A 19,471-nucleotide genomic window follows, 5' to 3' on the forward strand; every position below is an offset into this window, starting at 1 on the left:
TCCTTCCAGGTTGAGAAGGACCCATCCACTACCACCCTCTGGGTGCGGCCCTCCAGCCAGTTGGCGACCCATTTAACTGTGTGGGTGTCTATGCCACAGCCCCCCAGTTTCTTAATGAGAAAGGGGTGAGAGACAGTGTCAAAAGCCTTCCGGAAGTCCAGGAAGACTGTGTCCACTGCTACCCCTGCATCTAATGATCTGGTGATCTGATTGTAAAAGGCCACCAGGTTGGTCTGACAGGACCTGCTACTGATGAACCCGTGTTGGTTGCCCCTAAGCATGCAGTCCCCTCCTGGCCCCTCCTGGATGTGTGCCAGCATAATTTTCTCAAACAACTTGCCTAGGATCGAGGTAAGACTAACTGGCCTATAGTTTCCCGGGTCCTCCTTCCTCCCTTTTTTGAAGATGGGAACCACGTTGGCCCTCTTCCAGTCCTCTGGTACCTTTCCAGAGCACCACGAGCTGAATTTTCTTCATTTTTTGTACCAGAAAAATGATCTCATTTTGATTAAGAAAGCTAGAGTTCCAAAGTGAAAAAGGCACCAAACAAAAAAGTATTTCTGATACCTTGAAATATTCCTTTCTAAGTTGTTTGCTCTTCCTCCTCTCTTCAGTTTGCCAAATAACTGGTTGAGTTTCTGGCCAGTGCTGCTCATCTGTCTCATCCTTCTGATTTTCTAGAGGCTGTTTTGTTTTTTTTTTAAATAAAAAAAATACATGGTAGGCAAGTATTAGAACTGGAATGAATTGTTATGAGTTAAAATTATGTGATGATAATAAAGCTGAACAGAAAAGCATGCTTTATTGAAAGCAGTAGTCTTTCCTGGGCTAGCCTGGTAGAATTACTTCATCACATCTCAAATACAGGTAACCTTTCTGGACAGCATTTCTTGTGTTTCAAAATTCTACAATAAATTCTACATGAGGAATCAGAAAAACATAACAAGTTTATCTTTTTAAAAAGTTCATATCTTTCCTGGTCATTCAGGCTGCACCCAGCTTTCACAAATGAGCCATGTGCCATTGCCTACAATTACTACTGTGAGCCTTAGTATGAGGCACGACTAGCCTTTCATGTGCTTTTGGTGGCAGTTCCCACATGGATAAATTGGGATGTGCATAAATTTTACATATCAGGTCAACTGCCCACAACTATTCTTTAAAAGCACTCTCTTGTAATCCTTAGTGGCAAGATGTGTTCATTAGATACTGCTAGAAAACTTCTATCTTTGCAACATACAAATTAATATGAGGAAACAAAGGAAATGATCAAAGTTTTGGTCATAAGAGATCAGTGAATGCAAGTAATTAAGAAGCACTGTCCTATTCTAGTAAGGGATGACTACACAGGTGTGTTACTGTAAACTAAGCTGGGGTGAGCCTGCGGCACGTCAACTACCCCAACTGTACCTGCTCCTGTGCAAGTTCTTACCCCAAAGTTAAAGGAAGGTAGCTTCCCTCTCCATGACAGTGGGATAAACTACCTTGCATTGCTATTATTATTATTAAGATTTATAGCCCACCCTATCAGGAGGGCTCAGAATGGCTTCTGATGAATGACAACACCTTGGAGATAAGAAACAGCCATCTCTCCAAACGACACCTCAAAACTAGGAAATTTCCCCCACCCCACTTTGCTATGACCCTTAAGAGCAAACCTTCAGCCAAACCCAACTATGCTTTGCAATCCCATTCACATCAAACAGAGGTATAAAGTAACTTCTTCCCACCCTGTCTTACTCCTGTCCCATAGCCAGGGGGGATACCACCCCCCTGCTCCCTATACAGGGCAAAAGCATGCACGTATGTGATGAATGGGGAGCGCTGCCATGCTGTGACCTTACTTTGCAGGCGGAGCCATACCCCAAAAGCTAAAGGAAGGTGGTTCAAAAGGAATAATTTAACTACAAGGAATGCAAAGCAATCAACTGGCATTTCTAAACCTTGCTTCTTATTAGCACACCTGGACACCATAACAATGATCATAAAACAACTGAGGAATCAACATCTAAAAATCAAATGCTCGAAATTTGGTCTTCCAAGTTTCACACACTTTTGATGTGTAATGGAACCACTTCTCAATTAGGCGTACACAGCAATGACTGGAGCTCTACAAGATTAAGACTTTGTTAAACCTGAGGAAAACAACAATCTGGCAAGTCTGAGACAAGGAAATAACAGATAGAGACAGAAAAACACAAAGCCCATGTCTTAGCAGCATTACCAAGTTCTTAAAGACAGCATGAATAATATCTGAAGATACGAGGATACAGAACAAACAGGAGTGCTACATAAAGAGGGAACTTAGCTTTCACCTGCAACTGTTTGTGTGTACACATTATGAAAGAAATCTGAGGAAGTGATTCATCTATGCACAGGTTACTGCTGAAATGGTGATCAAGCATCAAAAAATATGATATAGTTGTATATGTACCTACTTACCTGCCAGCTATATGGAGACAATGGAGAGTTTGCTTCATCTGCTGAGACACTTAAAAACAAAAGCCCATATAAGTATGTATGATCTTGGTTTTATTAGCTGCTGTGTTATGACTTTTTACAAATGTTAACAGCAAGACTGCCAAAATATTTTACAGAGGTGTTAGCTGGGCAGTTTTGTGCTTTGGGTAGCAGCAGCAGCTGAGATGTTTGCACCCCATTCACTCCCCCCAACCCAGTTACATTCCTACTGTTTTACATGAATACAGAAGTTTTTCGTGCAAGGTTACAGTTGGGCACAGTGTTAAAAATATATAAATTCCCAGCAACGCTGTACTGATCTACTGTTCACCACAATTTAAAAATTGGTACTCCAAAAACGAATTCCATGATTTTTCTATTAGAATGTCACATTACATTTTTGCATCCAGATCTATTTCATCCTCTTCTACGTGTTTCCCATTCTCCAGCAGTTTATTTTCAACAGATTCAAACAGATCCTTAAAATACTTCCTATGAAATTTAGTCACTGCCTTTCTCCAAAAAGCAGAGGCACATTGTGTTTCAAGTTACCAACGAAGCAGTCTGTTCCAATTTTATATGGGCTGCCCTGTGTACAGTCAGTTTACGGTGCGTGTAGAACCTCTACACAATCAATAGGGAACAGAACGATATTAGAAGAGAGGGAAAGTAAACTGATAAATCTCAAAAATAAAACAGAGGACTCAAGGGCAATACCCCAAACTCCTTGTATTATTCATATCACAAAATAAATTTACAGTTGGTGTTTCTCTCTATTCTTTGAGAAAAATCTTCCTTAAAGGTCATATTTCAACGTTCTCATGGGCACAAAACTCATTTCTTCCATACTGCTTACCAGCAGCTTTCCTTGCTGACAATCTGGGGAACTAAGAAGGAAACTCCACCGCCAAAAGCAGATTCCCATTTGGAGCTGAAGAGCTTAGCTTGGCAGTTCTGAAACATGAGAGACCCCACGCTCTGTGGACTGGGGCCTGGCAGAGACCCCACACTCCCTGATGGCAGGAGTTACATCCACAGTAAACTATACCGTGGTGACAGCCAGGCAGGGACAAGCTGTGACTGCTGCTCCTATAAGAAGTTCTGTCACTCTCTGCTCCAAATTTTCACCCCCCTTGTTTGTTTTATACACCTGACATGCCTTAGGTCTTTCTCTATGCTCGGACACTGAGCACTCTGGGAATTAACTGCAAACCATGCCATTTTACTATTCACTCCCCTTTTCAGATGATTTGTATGTCGAACACTGTACAGATTGCTGGGCGGCCCTCACTGCTAATCTACATCCATGGCAAAAAAAGAGAAGTCTTACCCTCTGTTTCATATCTTTTAATTAGTTTTCAATCCAGGAAAGGTCTCTCACTGATCCTTTCCACTTGGAGGCACAGTGGTTGCCTTGCCCCACTGTACAGAGGGGGTACCTAAGTGCTATTTGCAAGGACTCTCCTTCAGCTGGCATTGCAAAGGTCAGATGTCAGCACCAGGTGGGTTGGAAGGATAACTGGTTTAGGGTCTCTGAAGGGACCAGTGGCTTAGAGGCTCGCTGGGTTCTGTCTTGCTGCAAGAAGATACTGGAGGAGGGTTGTGGCTGCCTTGCTCTTCACGCCTTCTTGCAGGTTTACGAGGAGGCAGGAGGTGCAGGCACCGTTGGGAAAATCCAGCCTCCTGAGCGTAAGCTGCAAGTGCATCTGCAGTAGCTTTAGAATTTGTCAACGGTGCAGATTTTATACAAAATGTAAGGCTGAAACACAGTTAGATGCACCTTCACATCAGGGTTTGAACTTTTTAACCATACTTTTCTAAAGGACCTCAACTTTCGCACTGGCTTATCTGAACACCTTCCGATTTTGCCTAAAAGTAAGTAGCCAACCCATGTAGGAGAGGGGGGTGTGTGTGTGTGTGCGTGCACGCACATACAGACACACACACACACACACACACACGCACTTGTGATTTCACTCATCAGTGACAGTGAGCCACAAGATGGCACTAGTAACCTTAAAAAAATTCAAAAACCCATTTTTATAAAATCTTGGTCGTGTTAGAGTGATGTTGTAGCCATAATGGCCCAGGAATCAAGTGAGGCAAGGAATTCTTAGGGTGATGTCTTTTATTGGACCAACTGCATTGTTGAGATAGAGTTAGACAAGCTTTCCAATGCAAGACATTCTTCTTCAGGTCTGAGGGATAAAAGAAGGATGTCTTGCATTGGAAAGCTTGTCTAACTCTCTCTCACCTGTACAGTTGGTCCAATAAAAGAGACCACCATAAGAAATCTTTTTTCTCATATAAAATCTTGGAAAGCTCACATATATGTTAGAGAAAAAAATACCAAAGTATACTTATAATGCCTAGTGTTACTTGATATGGGATCTCAATAACTTTTTAAACACAGATTGGTGGAATTACCCACTGAACTCTTAGCGTAAATTCAGGGAAGTTCATGGGAGCTGCAGATGTTCAGCACATTTGCAAAACAAGATCACTAGAATTTAATACTAAGGAGCTCAACATTGCAAAAGTAAAAGGAGCCAGTCAAGGAAATATGAAAGCGTTTAAAACTAAATAAAATACTTACAGGTGATACAAGGGTCAGACTGAAGTTCAGCTAGAAAACACACAATCTGCAACCCATTTTCTTTTTGAACCTTAGAGAATCACAGAAAAAAAATGGATAGAAGGGACCTTGAGAAGTCATTGAGTTCCTCCTGCTGCAGAAGCAGAATCAACTACACCCACGCCGTTTGTGATGGATGTTTGTCCAACCTGCTCTTAAACACCTCCCAGAATGAAGATTCCCATTCTCCATGTGAAATCTATCTGTAGACAGAACGAGGGGTGTATGTGCACGACACTTTAAAACAGGGTAAATGCTCTGGCACCACTTTAATGGTGTTGGTGTTTGCATGTGTCGGCGGCGCATCGTGCATAATTCCAGCCGCTGTAGCAAATTTGGCAGTGTAATGCACCTTAAATGACTTGAGGCGCAGCAAACTAAAACTCCTCTGAGGAGTTTTAGTATGCTGCCCTACAGCTGCAGAGTGAAGCACCGGGCTCTGTGCAGCTCAAGGGCTCTGCAGGAAGCCCATGCAGGCAGCCTGGCAGCAGCTTGGGAAGGCAGGCAGGCTCTGCCCAAGAAAAGCAGTGAGCCTGATCTTTTTTTTTCCTTGGAGCCTGCCAGCCTGCCTGAGCTGCGTGGGGGCCCGGTGCTTCCCTCTGCGGCTGTGGTGTCCCCAGGACTGCCAGAGCTGGGTGCCGCCGGGGTGAAGAGGGGGGGCTGCTTCTGAGGAGAGAAGCACCAGTTTAAAAACCCACCACTTAAATTTGGGGCCCCTGTTTAGTCTACACATGCCCTATTCTACTGCTTAATGGTTCTTACAGTTAGAAGTTTCCTCCTCTAAAGCATAACCTAAATGTTCCTTGGTGCAATTTAAGCCCATTTCTTTTTGTCCCATCTCCAGTGAACATGGAGAACAATTTATAAAGCTTCATCTGTGCAGGAATTAGACTAGATAACCCTGGAAGTTCCTTCCATCTTCACAATTCTGTTTCTTTGTAGTAACCTTTTATATATTTCAAGACTTCTCTCCCTTTCAGTCTTGTCTTTCTATACCCAACACACCCAATTCTCACGTCTTCTGGATCTCTGATTCTTTTTTTTTATTCCTCTCTTGTGACTCTCTCCAAATCATCCATATCCTTCCTGAAGGTTGCTATCTGAAACTGGGGCAGACACTGCTGAGGTCCTACCAGTGATGAACGTTTACTTCACGTGCATGTGTAGTACTTTGCCCTTGTTCCTACTGAATTTCATCCCATTTCAGATGACTCCTCTTGTCTAGCTCATTTTGAATTCTAATTCTGTCTTCTAACACACTTGCGACTCCTCCTAGCTTGATGTCATCTGTAAACTTAACAAGTGCGCTCTCTATTCCATCATGCAAGCCTTTTGATGAAAATACTGAATGGTAACAGATCCAAGAGAGACCCTTACAGAACCCCTCAAAATATTCTTCCAGTTTTAGTGTAAGCCACCAAATACTTTTTAACTACACTTTTCTGACCACTGTTGCACCCATACAATGAGAAATACAAACTAAGTCAAAAGTCTTAACACTATTAACTTTATTCACTTCTATGTGGAACACAAGACTAATCGCACAGTTTCACTTTACTTTGCTAGTACTGATACGCTCTGACAGTATTCAAAGCCCAACTATTTACTAACTTTGGGTGCTTGTCTTAAGAGTGCTGGGGAATGCTTTTCAGACCTGCAAGCAACAGACACTCCTCGATTATTAACATGGAGTTATCATACCTGGATCCTCTGGAAATCAATCTAGGCGTCTTAAATTGGTCACCCTAAGTAAGAGGAAAGGTTTGAAAATTCCTTGCCTGGTGTTAGCTTGCTCAGCTGTTCTGCACAGATGTCAGCTAACAGTGCAGGAAGAAATGGAACAAAGTCAGAAGAGTCAAAATTTAGGACACAGATTCTAGCATTTTTTTTTGGTATTTTCATCTCACAGATAGAGATGTTGGGCGAAGCTGTTACAGGAACATCGATAATCCCGGGGGGGAGTGTTAAGAACAGAGGGATCATCTGAGTCACTGAGTCCAGCCCCCTGATTTCACAGGCAATAATGCTGTATCACTGCTTCCGTAAACTAATCAAGCACCATATTAAAAGTAGTTACGAACATCCCCATTTCTCCTCATCTAGCTCAGGAAGTGGAGTTCAGGATCCTCTCACAAGACAGGCTCCATTCAGGTAGACCTTCTCTGAATCTGTTCCATGTGAATACACACAAATGTCCAAAATTTTACACAATATCCAGATGAGGTCTTAATATGGCTTTATATGACCCAAACACTTCCCAATCCTTTTGGAAACATTTCCCAATACATCTGAGGGCTGAACTGTTTCCCACAGCTGGTGCACATTGGCAGCTCATGCTCGCTCTGTGAACAACTAGTGCAAACAGGCCTTTCTCCTCCTTGGTCACTTCCAACTGCCGAGCACCAGGCTTAGGGCAGTAACTCTTATTACTCCCCAAGTGCCTAGCCTTGTCTTCTGTATTATTGAGTTTTAGTCCATTTCTATTACTCTTAGACCTCAAAGCAATCCTATCCTTCCTCTATGATATTCCAATTTTCCTCTATATTGATGATGTCTTTTAACTTTGTGCTACCAGCAAATTTCATCAGCACGATTCTACTTTTTGTGCAATGGTCATTAATGAAGACACGAAATAAAACTGATCCTGGAGGGACTCTACTAGTAACTTCCCTTCCCATATGAGACTTCTCTCTTCAACACCATCTGTTATCATCTCCCGTTAGCCAGTCCATAATCCCCTTGCCTATTTGTACTAATACCCATCTTGTCCAACTTAATTTACAATTTCCCAAGTGGCACCACTTCAGATGCTTTTCTGGTCCTCTATACTGATGACCTCTATCACATTCCCTTTGTTTACAAAAGCAGTTATCAGTCAAAAGAAAGATAGGTTAGTCTGGCAAATTCAAGTTGTATTTTATCTCACTTTCCATTTACTTCATATCCTTATTTTTTCCCCTGTCAAAATCAGCTCTAAAGCCTTCCATACTACTGAGGTCACAGATCTGCAGTGCTCAGATCAGAAGTGCTTTTTCCATCCCTACTATAGGTACAACATTTGCTATTGTCCAATAATATGGTACCATGGGGAAACCTCATTATTTGAAAAATTATAGGTATAAAGAGCTAAATGAGAAAAAATGAAAGAGGCACTGATTTCAGTATTTTAGAAACTTGTTTTCATAGTCTTCTGACATATAATATGCTCATTTCTCATAACACGAGTAGCTAGTACAAGCAGTACCTTCCAGCTCTTGGATAATAGATATTGCTAAAATACTGCAATACCTATACTGTACTTAGGGAAAAGAAGAAATAAGCAATGTCCTTCAAATACTGGATCTCATGTGATGTTGGTGTGCAAAGCTGTAATATATTTACATTACAATGCTCCCTTCTGCTGCAGAAGAAAGGAGGCTAATTACAGTTGCAAGGGCCATGCGTCATGGGAAGAAGGGGCTGAGCCTGCACCATATGACTCCCTGCCTCTTCTCACACCGCTGTAAACACCACTTGCTTGAAAGTTCACGGGAGCTGAAGGGGCAGGTTAGGCAGCATTAGAAAACATGTGCTTCCCCTTAAGAGCCTAGGAGCAACTGTTCCAACATCTGGCAGCGCATGCTATTGCATGGTCAATTCTGACGGAGAGAAACACAGAAAGCGGTCTTCATCACAAAGGTACTGCGCCACTCTAGACGGGCTTACAAACACAAACTCTTACCCTCACGGGACGTGGCCAGTGCATACCCAGACTGTCAGCCGTATGACCAGAGCACGTGCAACGATATAAAGGTTATAGATGAGGATACCATGGATATCAGGTACTCCCACAAAGGAGAAAAAAGATTCATGGGCTGTGGCTACTAACCGTTCTTTCCTGCTTTTGAACCACTGAGTGCTGCTCAGCAGTGAGCCATAGGATTTCATATCTCGCCATGTGACCTAACTGAATACAGCACCTGAATCTATTAGCTTTCTTCCAGACTGCAGAAGCAAAATCAGGATTATTTTAGGGAAACAAAATGCAAATTGGGAAACTCCCCACTGAGGGCTAGTATAGTGTGCAGTCATCTTACTTTAAGGATATTTGTACTGGAAAGCCTAAAAGGGAAGAATAGGAAGGCAGTAACCACAGACAGAGAAAACTCCTTAAGAATTCACTTTGGGGTCATACAATGATAATCTGTCTTTTGTAAAAGACAACATACATCTTCCTGCCTAGAGCCATGCCCCTGCCAGAAACATCACAGGCAGTTTAAAAACTACTGAACAACACATATACATGACACATATTTCCCCAGAAAATCAAAGCAGAAAGAGAAAGCACTGCAAAGCAGCTACACATGGAGAGTATGTTCCCTGCGCATTTACTTCTTTTCTGCATTTCCATTTGTTACAGCAAATATTTAAACAGGCAACAGAATCTGCTCAGGTTGTTTCTTGCTTGAAGTGAATCCTGTAATTAGCACCAGAAACGGTTGCTCTGGAGGGCTGCATTTCATCTCAGACACGGGACTGTGGCTTTACCGGTTCTAAACCTTTTGGTTAACAAATTCTTCTCTTGGACATTGAAAGGAAGTAAGTTTGCATCTGCCAAGCTTCCTTCTTACAAATATCATATCTATTCCTCATCTACTTAACACTGGTTCTAAACAACAGACCAAGCGATAAAAAGATGCCAGTCGCCCTTGGACAAGGGACTTTCCCATTTAGCTTGCTCCTGACGGTAGTCAGAAATCATGAATGCTATCTCCCACTGCTTTGATGACTGAACTTGGAGGAGTTAAGCATTACTTTCACGACATATCACTGCTTCCTCACATATACTGTAAGTTTTTTGAGACAAAGCTGTCTTGCTGTGTGCATTACACACAAGCACCAGCACACCTGTCAGCTCATTGAATAGCAGTGCTGTACCACCCAGCAGGAAAGGATGCTTACTGACACAGGGGGTAAAATCACTGTAAAATACATGGGAAAGGAAAAATGCCTGAATGTTCCAGAAGCTTTGAAGCTGAGGAAGACACAAGACTACAACTTTTCCACGTGAAAGGACAGTAAATGGACTGAACATCAGACTTGGCATGAATCATGCAGGTTCACTATGCTACGAGGTTATGACAGCGAGATGCATACCTGTGTTGTCAGTACATGAAAAACCATTTGTGGCACGATGGCAGGAGTCCTCATGAAAGTGCCAGATCAATCAGACAGGTTACAACAGTGATCTGAATGGATTGTTTGTATGACCACAGCACCTACGAAGCCTAGCCATGAACCAGGATTCTTTATTTTAGGCACTGCAAAGAAAATGTAAGAGCATAAAAGGAGCCATACCAGGCTGGACCATAGACCCCTCTAGCTCAGTATCCTGCATCTCACAGGGGCAGAGAGTAGACACTAAGGGGAAGAGTATTTATGCAGGACCCGTCCAGCCTCATCTGTCCCCTGTCCCTCTTCCCTTGCAGGATCCAGCATTCAGAAGCCAGGGAATTTCTAAGTTGGAGGTTGTGTTTAATATCCCCCAATGGACTGATCCTGCATGAATGTTCTTTGGTTAAATTATTGGTTTTTACAACAATAATTGCGTGTTAAACCTATGGGCTGTGAGCCAGATCCAGCCTGTAGGTCAGTGAACTAGCCCCAGCCCCAGCCCCATGCATTGCATGTGATGTGCGGGATGGAACCAGCGCCGTGCATGCTGAAGGCTGCACAGGGGGATGGAAAGTCAAGGATGCCACATGCCCCATGAGCACTCCACAGGGGTCAGTCCTGGTCCAGCGCTCAGGCCAGCTCAGGAGTGCTCATCTGGCCTACAGGGCCACTTGAGTTTGACACCCTTGCTCTACAACATCTTGTAGACATAACTAACTTCCATGAGTGAACTGCACACTTCCTTTTGTCTGCAGCTGCCTGGTAATGTGATTGCATGTCCCCTAGTTCTACTACTGTGGGCTATTCAATAGTAAAGCCTTGTTTACTTTCATGCCATTCACCATTTTATAGACCACCTGTGTCCAACCGTCTAGCCCTGTGGGCTGGATGAGTGACCTGGGGATGGTCTGGGAAGGGTCAGTCTGTGGGTGTGATCCAGGATGCTGGCTCGACCCCACATGCCCTCTGGCCCAACCCCACACACCCAGATCTGGCTGTGCTGGCCTGGCCTTGTGGGCCCAGAACCAGGCACATGCTAGCATGATTTGGCACACTGAAGCCATGTGATCTGGCCTGCGGGGCTCCCCATGGGTCCAGAAATTTAGCAGCAGGGAAACAGCAATTAACGCCACCACTGCTCTCCCACTGCCAAATTTTCAAACCCCTGAGGAGCTCCACAGGCTGATGACATGACTCCAGAGAGCAGATCTGGCCCATGGCCTGAATACCGTTGTTATAGACCTTTCTCACCAGTCATCCCCATCAGTCGCTGTTTCTCTAAAATGAAAAGACTTAACCTATTTCTCCTTGCACAGAAGCCTCCCCATGCCTAGTCATCTCTGCTGCCCTTCTCTGTGCCTCTTCTATCTCTGCTACATCCCTTTTGAGAGGGGGGGACTAGAATGATAAAGAACAAAGAATAACAAGACTATCACAAAAAGCTTACATCCTATCTATAAGGCAAGAGACAGCACACGGAGACCAGACAGGGAAGTGGGGGAAAAAATAAAAAAAGACAATGCTGACTGGCATGACGAACCGGCAGGCCAACTATTTTCAAGTGCTTTGCAGGAGTTGGGAAAAGAAAGTTTTAATGAGGGTTTTGAAGGAGTACGATGAGATAGTGTTGTGGATGCCTACCGAAAGTTTCTCTAGTATGAGAGGCAGCATGGAGAAGGAACATGCTTGAGTATTTAACAAGTGGGCCAAAAAGGCTGCCAACAGCTGACACACAGAAATCTGTGAGCAGCCAGCAAAGAAAAGTTTGTTGGCTAATGCTGACAAGGTAGCTGTAGTATACCAAGGTTTCTAAGTACTGCACTGCTTTCTGTTCCTTGCGTATAGTATTCTCTCTCATCTACTTTCTCCTTCTCACCTTTCAGACAGCTACAATTGCTTTTCATCCATTAGCCTGTACTTGTCTCCCATACAAACAGAACCTGAGTTAGTGGCACATAGCATGATGCAGCATGCATCCCTGGCATGAATGTTGCATTAAAAGTGTTACTCATTGCTAACACCCCCTTCTCATAACACCACTTTATGCTAAACCCAACCATTTTGCTGCGGGAAGGATTTGACATTGTTCACTGGCAAAATGTTAAAAGAGTTTTTCCACCCCCCAACATTTCTGAGGAAGATGACTTGGATTCCTCAATGCTTCTTTTTAGAGTTGGCAAATGTTTGGTATTAGCTGCAACAACTTTCATTAAAAACTCGAGTAAGCAGAGTTAAGGATATCCCTGAAAAAGTGATCATATAAAAAAAGTTTACTTTCAGTTTACTGTTAAACATTTCAGTGCCCAAATAACCTGGACACATGGTGTTTATAGCATAGAAGAGCTGACGACTTTTTTAAAGTACTAACAGTTTAAATACAGGAGCTCCTTGACAAACACAAAAACTAATTATTTCTTACACTCTACTCAAGAAATGTTCAAAGTGAGAAATTTCACACCTACTGCTGAGTTAGACATCATACAGATAAGAGTCTAGCCTGCCTGTATCTCTAGGATTAAAAGGGCAAATTAAATTCAGAGGATCAGAGAATGCTTCATCTGGATGATGGCAAAAGTTAAACAATACTAATGTCTCTGCAACACCACCAAAGCACATTTCTTAACTGACAGAGTAAAAAAAGTGCCTGAGGCATCCTGAAAATGTTTAGAATAGTTTATAAAGGTGTTGTTATTTTTCTGTTCCTCTGTTGATGTTTAGAAAGTCCTCTTCAACAGGAGAAATGGTGATATAAACTGACTGTACACACACAGAGTGTTTAGCACACAAAATAAAAATGAAGAAGCAAGCTACCTGATCACTCACTCCTATTACTTAGTGTCTCCAGTAACTATACTACCTACTGGTAACTCGAGTAGACAAATAAGACTATAATTTTCTTAATACCTTTTTTCGGATTCCACGGTCTGCTGCTTTGGCCTGTTTCTCGTACTTACTGAGGTCGAATGATTAAGGAGCCTGGGGGGGAAAAAAAAAGTATACATTTATCTAAACAGCGCTCTTTTTAAAAACCTTTCCAGTGTACAGAGCACCCTAACAAAACACTTCCTGCAAAATAAACATTCGAAACAAGTCAGGACATATGTCGCATGCAGGCTGAATGCATTTCTATCAAGGGAACTCAGCAAAACCCAATCCTGCTCTCACTGAAGTCAGTAGCAAAGTTCCTAACTCTCATGGTACCTCAGTCTTGCAAACGCTGCATATCCTTTTCATTAAAGCTCTTCAGAAACAAGGCGCCCCAGCTGATTTTTACCCCAATGGACACCACCACAATTGTTCTCCATGGATGGAAGCCAGGCTGCTTTCAACACAGAAGCTCAGCCTTGTGCATCACAAGCAGCAGAGAGAGGAAACAGTAAGACACAGTGCAGTGAATAAGACAGGGACAAAAAACATACGGGAAGGAAGACTGCAGAAGCGGTTAGGTGGATATGGAGGAAGACAGTGGAGGGCAAGGAAAATGCAGATCTTAGGACGTGGGGCAAGAGAAATGGTAAGGTGGGAGCGAGGTGTTGGGCAGGAGGTTTTCAGGGGTAAAAACTAGAGAACTAGGAAGAAGTAGGAAGAGCAACTGGAAGGTAAAATGGGGATGAATAAGATGGGGATAAGGCTGGACTCTATTATTTTCTGAGGTCCCTTCCAGCCCCAATGTCTATGAAAGATGATAACTGCCTTCTCCTAAAACCTAGAGGGTCCAGTCCAAACTAGTTGGTGGTCTGCATTTGCGCATGCATTTCTAACTTGAAACAATCACCCAAAGAACTGGCAGGACATGCGGGGTCCTTTTAAAGATTTGAAAAACAGAAAGCAAATCAATGAAGGCAATTTGTAATCGTAAAATCTTTAAGCAAGTCAAGATATTTAGGGGACAGACTTACAACTTTTGAATTCTTTGGGGCTAACAATTTTGCACCGCTAGATGCCATTAACTTCAATGTGTGCAGGATTGAGCCCAGAGTGCAGGGTTTTTTAAGATACAAAATGGGACTTGCACAAACAAATAATCAGAACCATGACTCTCTGAAAGATAGAGAAGGCGGCTACAGGAAGACAGACACTGTAAAATCATCCTTCTAAAACTGCCTTTATTAGTCATCAATTCAAGTAATATATTAAATACTTCCACTGTGATCCATCCTGGACTGTTAGAGCAGCATTAAGCTAAACAGTCTCAGCAGTGGGCTAAGTCTTCTAGATGCTGCATGTTTATGTAATTATGTAAATCCTATTTAACTAAATGGATCACGCAGGGTCAAACCTGTGAAATAAACAAACGATCTGCATCATGCAGTGCATACTCCCTATAGTTTATCAACAAGGATCCAATTTTTCAGGTCTTCTAACAGCATCAGACAAAAACAGCTATATATAAAGCTGCAATGTTTGCATTATATGACATAATAAATATGGAAAAACAAGAAAAACTCCCATTGAAGTAAACGTATTAACTTTAAACCTTAATGTTAAGGAAGCAGGAACTGCACAGGGGTAGTGATCACTGCAAGGTGTACAAGGTGTTTGATGGGCCTCACCAATGACACAAGAGATGCAGAGGAATTTGAAAATCAAAGGAGAGATGGACTCAAATCACATTTCCTATCTTCACAGATGGCTCTTCCCTTTGCATACCAGTACTGAATTTCTTTACTCCCATGTGGCTTTCCCTGTCTGTTCACTCCTTGGTTCCCACACTGGAACCAAGAAGTTCACCAAACCAGACTCAATTTCAAGCTAGTATTTCCAAAAAGTACCGCTTAAAGCCATTCAAAAACAAGTTTTCTCATGAAATACTGTTTTTTCATACATAGAGATGAAGGCATTTGGAGAGGAGGGGTCAAACATTCCTGAGCTATACTAGGATAACATTGTTTTTGCAAAGGACAAGAGGTGAGGTTTGAGAATTGTAGTTTGGCGAGTCACTGGTGGAGCTGAGGGAAGAATTTAAGCTAATAAACTTCCTAAACTCCAGTTTTGGAAGGGTATCTAATGTTCTGAAATGCATACTCTCTCCTTGGGGATAATACTGGATAATCATTTACCTTGAGATCTATTTTTAGTCATTAGGGATCTTATGCTAATTCCTCCAGTCACTTTATTTTATTTTGAATAAGCAAATTTCAGTTAATGTTGCTTTTCTTCAACACATTATCATCTTCTGAATTTTAAACCTCCACAAACACTGGATACCTTGATGCACGTCCTGCCGCCCTTGTCCTCTGGAACAGCTTTTCACTGAATGAAGTTCTATAGCTTAATGGTCTCCGTCTGTATTCACATTTCATGTACATCAAACCCAAAGATGGAAGAAGGAAGCACGAGAGGTTGATGGGAGAGGATAGGGAAGTCATTAGTACAGCAAGGAGAAAGGAGAGAGTGGACAGACTGCATAGGATTAAAAGTAAACATGCCAAATGATCAGTTATTGTTAATAAGAACTTACTTCTGGGTGCATACATTTTAGAGAATTTCATGTGATCAGATCAAAGCTATACATTGAAAATAGTTACATATTTTCAGATTCAAAACCAGAAATATTTCTATTGTAAACATCTAAAGATTATTCATTGCTGTCACAAGAAGGAATTATAAATTGACAAAATCACAAGCAAAATTAAGGCTAACTTATTGCTTACTAAATGCTACTGACCAAGGAGTGCTGAATTTGTCACCACATGTTTAGAAGTATATGTTCTTTATGCAAGTTCCAAAGGCATTAGAGGAAAACTTTAACAAATAATAAATAGGAATATGCAAGGACAGAGCCACCTGAGGCAAAAGACAGAACTAAGAACTAAATTACCGTATACAGTACAGTAATGGTTATGTTTAACATGTGCAGCTTAATTTAAATACTGAGGTAGTGAATGCTTATGTAATTGGGAAATTTATTAAATGTTTTTCAATCTGTCATATTTACTCAAATTCAAGACAAGCCCTCTTCCTCCCCCCCAAATAGAGAAGGAAAGCCCCTCATTTTGGATTCAAGTACAAGGTTGTGAGGCAAACCCCAACTCAGGCTCTGGGCTGCAGCCGCTGCCCCCCACCCGTCTGCTGCTGCTTACCTTCAAAGGTGGCAGCAGGTAAATATATATGATGCTTGTCAAACAATGCACACTACAACTTCCAAATACTGCCTTTACATGTCTGTATTTCATATCAGAGAAAGGATTTCAGAGATTTGCCTTTTCTTGGCAACATCTTTGCCAGCCTGCCTCTTAGCAAGGACAGCTCTTCCTTAGATGCTAATCTCCTTACTTTAAATCTCTACTACAATAAAACAGCAATGATATACTTAATTACATTTCTTTTAATACACTTAATTATGTTCCTATCTTCATTATTTTTCCCATCCCAATGGACATGTCCACATTTTAAATACAATACATGAAACTACAAGTAATTACTGCTATAGAATCGCTCTGAACAATTCACACAGAACTCAAATAAGGACTGAGCACTGGCACGGTCCTGAAGACAATTTTCCAGCTGCAGGAGCAGGGTATAATGATCTCTTACTGTTTATCTTTCCCCACTGCCTTTTAAGAAAAACTGCAGCAGAGCATCCATAGCAATATGGAAACTCAAGACTAATGAAAATGGCATTCAGTGGACTGTGGGATGTGTCATCATCTTGTTACATGGATTGTGATCGCTCAGCAGCAGAGGTCCCTTCCTGCTCATTGCCATTCACCGTCAGTACTGTGGCTCCTCTTCCCTGCTCTTCTCCTAACTATGACCACGATCCCCAGACACCTTCTGGCAAATGACTCTTCTCACCCTCTTCTCCCAAATAGCACACTAAGAGCAGGGCCTTTGTCAGCCCTTTGCCCCGTCTCTCATAAACACCTTGTGTGCTTTCATACCACCCCTGAAATAATCCTCAAGGCCATTTTCCAGTCCTGGCTCAAATCCCTCCTCGAGAACCCATTTCATTGCAATGCTCAAGGGAAAATGCCAATTGATGAGGAGAGATAAGAAGTCAGGAAGAACTTGTGATACCTAGCTAGAGGAGAGATAAGAAGTCAGGATGAAATTAATGATATCTAGCTTGTTTGCACACATGTTCTGTCATGAGAAAGTAGCATGCTTGAACATGCCATGATCTTTCCTCTATAAAACCTAGAAATACACATTTCAGCAAGCTGAAAGGATGTATTATCCTACAAGACCATAGAACTTCGATGAAAACTTCCTTTTTTGTATGAGCAACAGCTGCAAAGAAATAGCATTTGCATACTTGTATCTTCATGCTTAAACTCTAAGCTGAAATGAATTCGTCACATCAGCAATAGTGTTCAAAAATCTTCCAGTACCAGATTCCACTACTTCCAAATAGGAATGTTTTGCTTTGAAAAATAATTACACACCAAGACACATAATGAAAGGGTACGTTAACTCCGTAATATATGATATGTTCACTTCAGACTCATTTTCTTCTCTTTTAGTGACAACATGAGCTACAAAAAAAAATCCAATCAACTCCTTGCTCTGCATCATATGTACCATTGTATTTGAGTATTGCTGTTCATCTATCCGGTAGTTCTATGCAGGCAGACACATGGCACAGCTAAAAACATTTTATGAATTACTTCAACTGTTTAACGAGCTTAGTTGCACAAGTCTCTTCTCAAAGTTATAAGATACCAAGGATTTTAAGATGCACAACCGTATGTAATCTGATAAACTAAAAACAGAGTGCAACTTGTTTAACTGACTACTGACACAAAACCCAAATACCTGTTTTTTTGCTCCTGCTGCAGTAGCTGAGCTGCTATTTTTCTCAAGTCAGTCACTTCTTTCAATTCATCTTCTTCCTCTGCCAACAACTGTTCTTTCTGAAGCCTGAAAGATGAAACATTAGTTTAGATTAAAATCTTGTTTTTGGCAGATCATGGAAATGCATGCACATTCTGTTACTTGCTTGTTTTAAGTAAATGGTGATGTTACCTGACTGTAATTGAAAAGACCTTGCTAAAAGTTTTAACTTTTTCTCCCCAACCAAAATTATTTGTATCCATCATAGCACACTCATCTTACAAACAGAAGTTTTAAAAATATGTCTTTAAGGCTCACCGTTTTTCATCTCCCCATTCTTCATTCTGTTCTATTTTCTGGGATTTCTCAGGATGCTTTCCTTGTTCCTTATACAGAATGGAAAAAATTAAGAGTTTAGATGTTAATGAATTAAATGTACCATCTAGTTTTTTCCTCTTCTGAAGTTACAGTACCTTAATGTAAGAGATAAATGGTCCAATTTGTACATCTCCTTGTTCAGGAATAGCTGCATCTTCTGCATTAGGGTCAATATAATCATCCACCTCCTGGTCTAGTGATGATTGATGGAGATTGGAAAAGAGAATATTAAACAGTTCTCTCAATCTAATGTTACTCCTAAGAAAGAAAGGTACTTGTAACAAAGTCAAAAAAGACAATATGGTGAAATCTTGACTTTTGAATGTAGAAAGGATCTTCAAGACACCTATTTCTTTCTCACTGTGCATTTTCTGACTTGATCTTTATAATTTTATTACAGTGATGTTTGGAATGATGAACATATAGATGTACTACACCATCGTATGAGATTAGGAAGTGCCTACCTGAGATGATCTATGCCCTGACCAAACAAGAATTTAAGCACATTACGACAACACACATGCCATAGGCCTTACCTTTCTGTGAGTCGTGTTTATTTCCTATTAAATGATTGTCGTTTCTTAAAGTCTGTTCCCTTGTTGATTCTGATACCTGAGAGTGAAGGCTGATTGTATCATCATCAGATGGCTGTAAAAACAGTGACAACTCAAACATAAACTTCCATGTTCATTACTTATTTCACTGCATGTTTTATTTTGATAAAACATAAACTACAGTAAGGAATCTGTCCTTAATGACCCTCAAATTAAATTAGATTTAAGGCGTAGACACCCATACAGTCCAATGGGTCGCCAACTGGTTAGAGAGTCGCACCCAGAGAGTGGTAGTGGATGGGTCCTTCTCGACCTGGATGGACGTGGGAAGTGGGGTCCCACAGGGCTCGGTCCTTGGGCCCGCCCTGTTCAATATCTTCATCAGTGATTTGGATGAGGGGGTGCAAAGCACCCTGTTCAAGTTTGCTGATGACACTAAGATGTGGGGGGATGTGGGCACATTAGAGGGGAGCAACAGGCTACAGTTGGACCTAGACAGGTTACAAGGATGGGC

General features: G+C 41.7%; 1 protein-coding gene across 1 annotated transcript in view; it reads right to left on the reverse strand.

The window, feature by feature from the left end:
- Window positions 1-19,471, reverse strand: part of LRCH2 (leucine rich repeats and calponin homology domain containing 2) — a 46,943-nt gene that overhangs the window by 12,246 nt on the left and 15,226 nt on the right. Inside the window, exons 8-14 of the mRNA XM_019521011.1 lie at window positions 18,940-19,051; window positions 18,499-18,596; window positions 18,344-18,411; window positions 18,008-18,112; window positions 13,154-13,225; window positions 2,443-2,491; window positions 568-684 (exon numbers count right to left, since the gene is read on the reverse strand). Coding sequence (XP_019376556.1) covers window positions 568-684; window positions 2,443-2,491; window positions 13,154-13,225; window positions 18,008-18,112; window positions 18,344-18,411; window positions 18,499-18,596; window positions 18,940-19,051 — 621 coding nt within the window. The remainder of the gene's footprint in view (window positions 1-567; window positions 685-2,442; window positions 2,492-13,153; window positions 13,226-18,007; window positions 18,113-18,343; window positions 18,412-18,498; window positions 18,597-18,939; window positions 19,052-19,471) is intronic.

The sequence above is a fragment of the Gavialis gangeticus genome, unplaced genomic scaffold (assembly GCF_001723915.1).
Source record: "Gavialis gangeticus isolate Ggan-Ray unplaced genomic scaffold, GavGan_comp1, whole genome shotgun sequence".
Classification (NCBI taxonomy): Eukaryota; Metazoa; Chordata; order Crocodylia; family Gavialidae; genus Gavialis; species Gavialis gangeticus.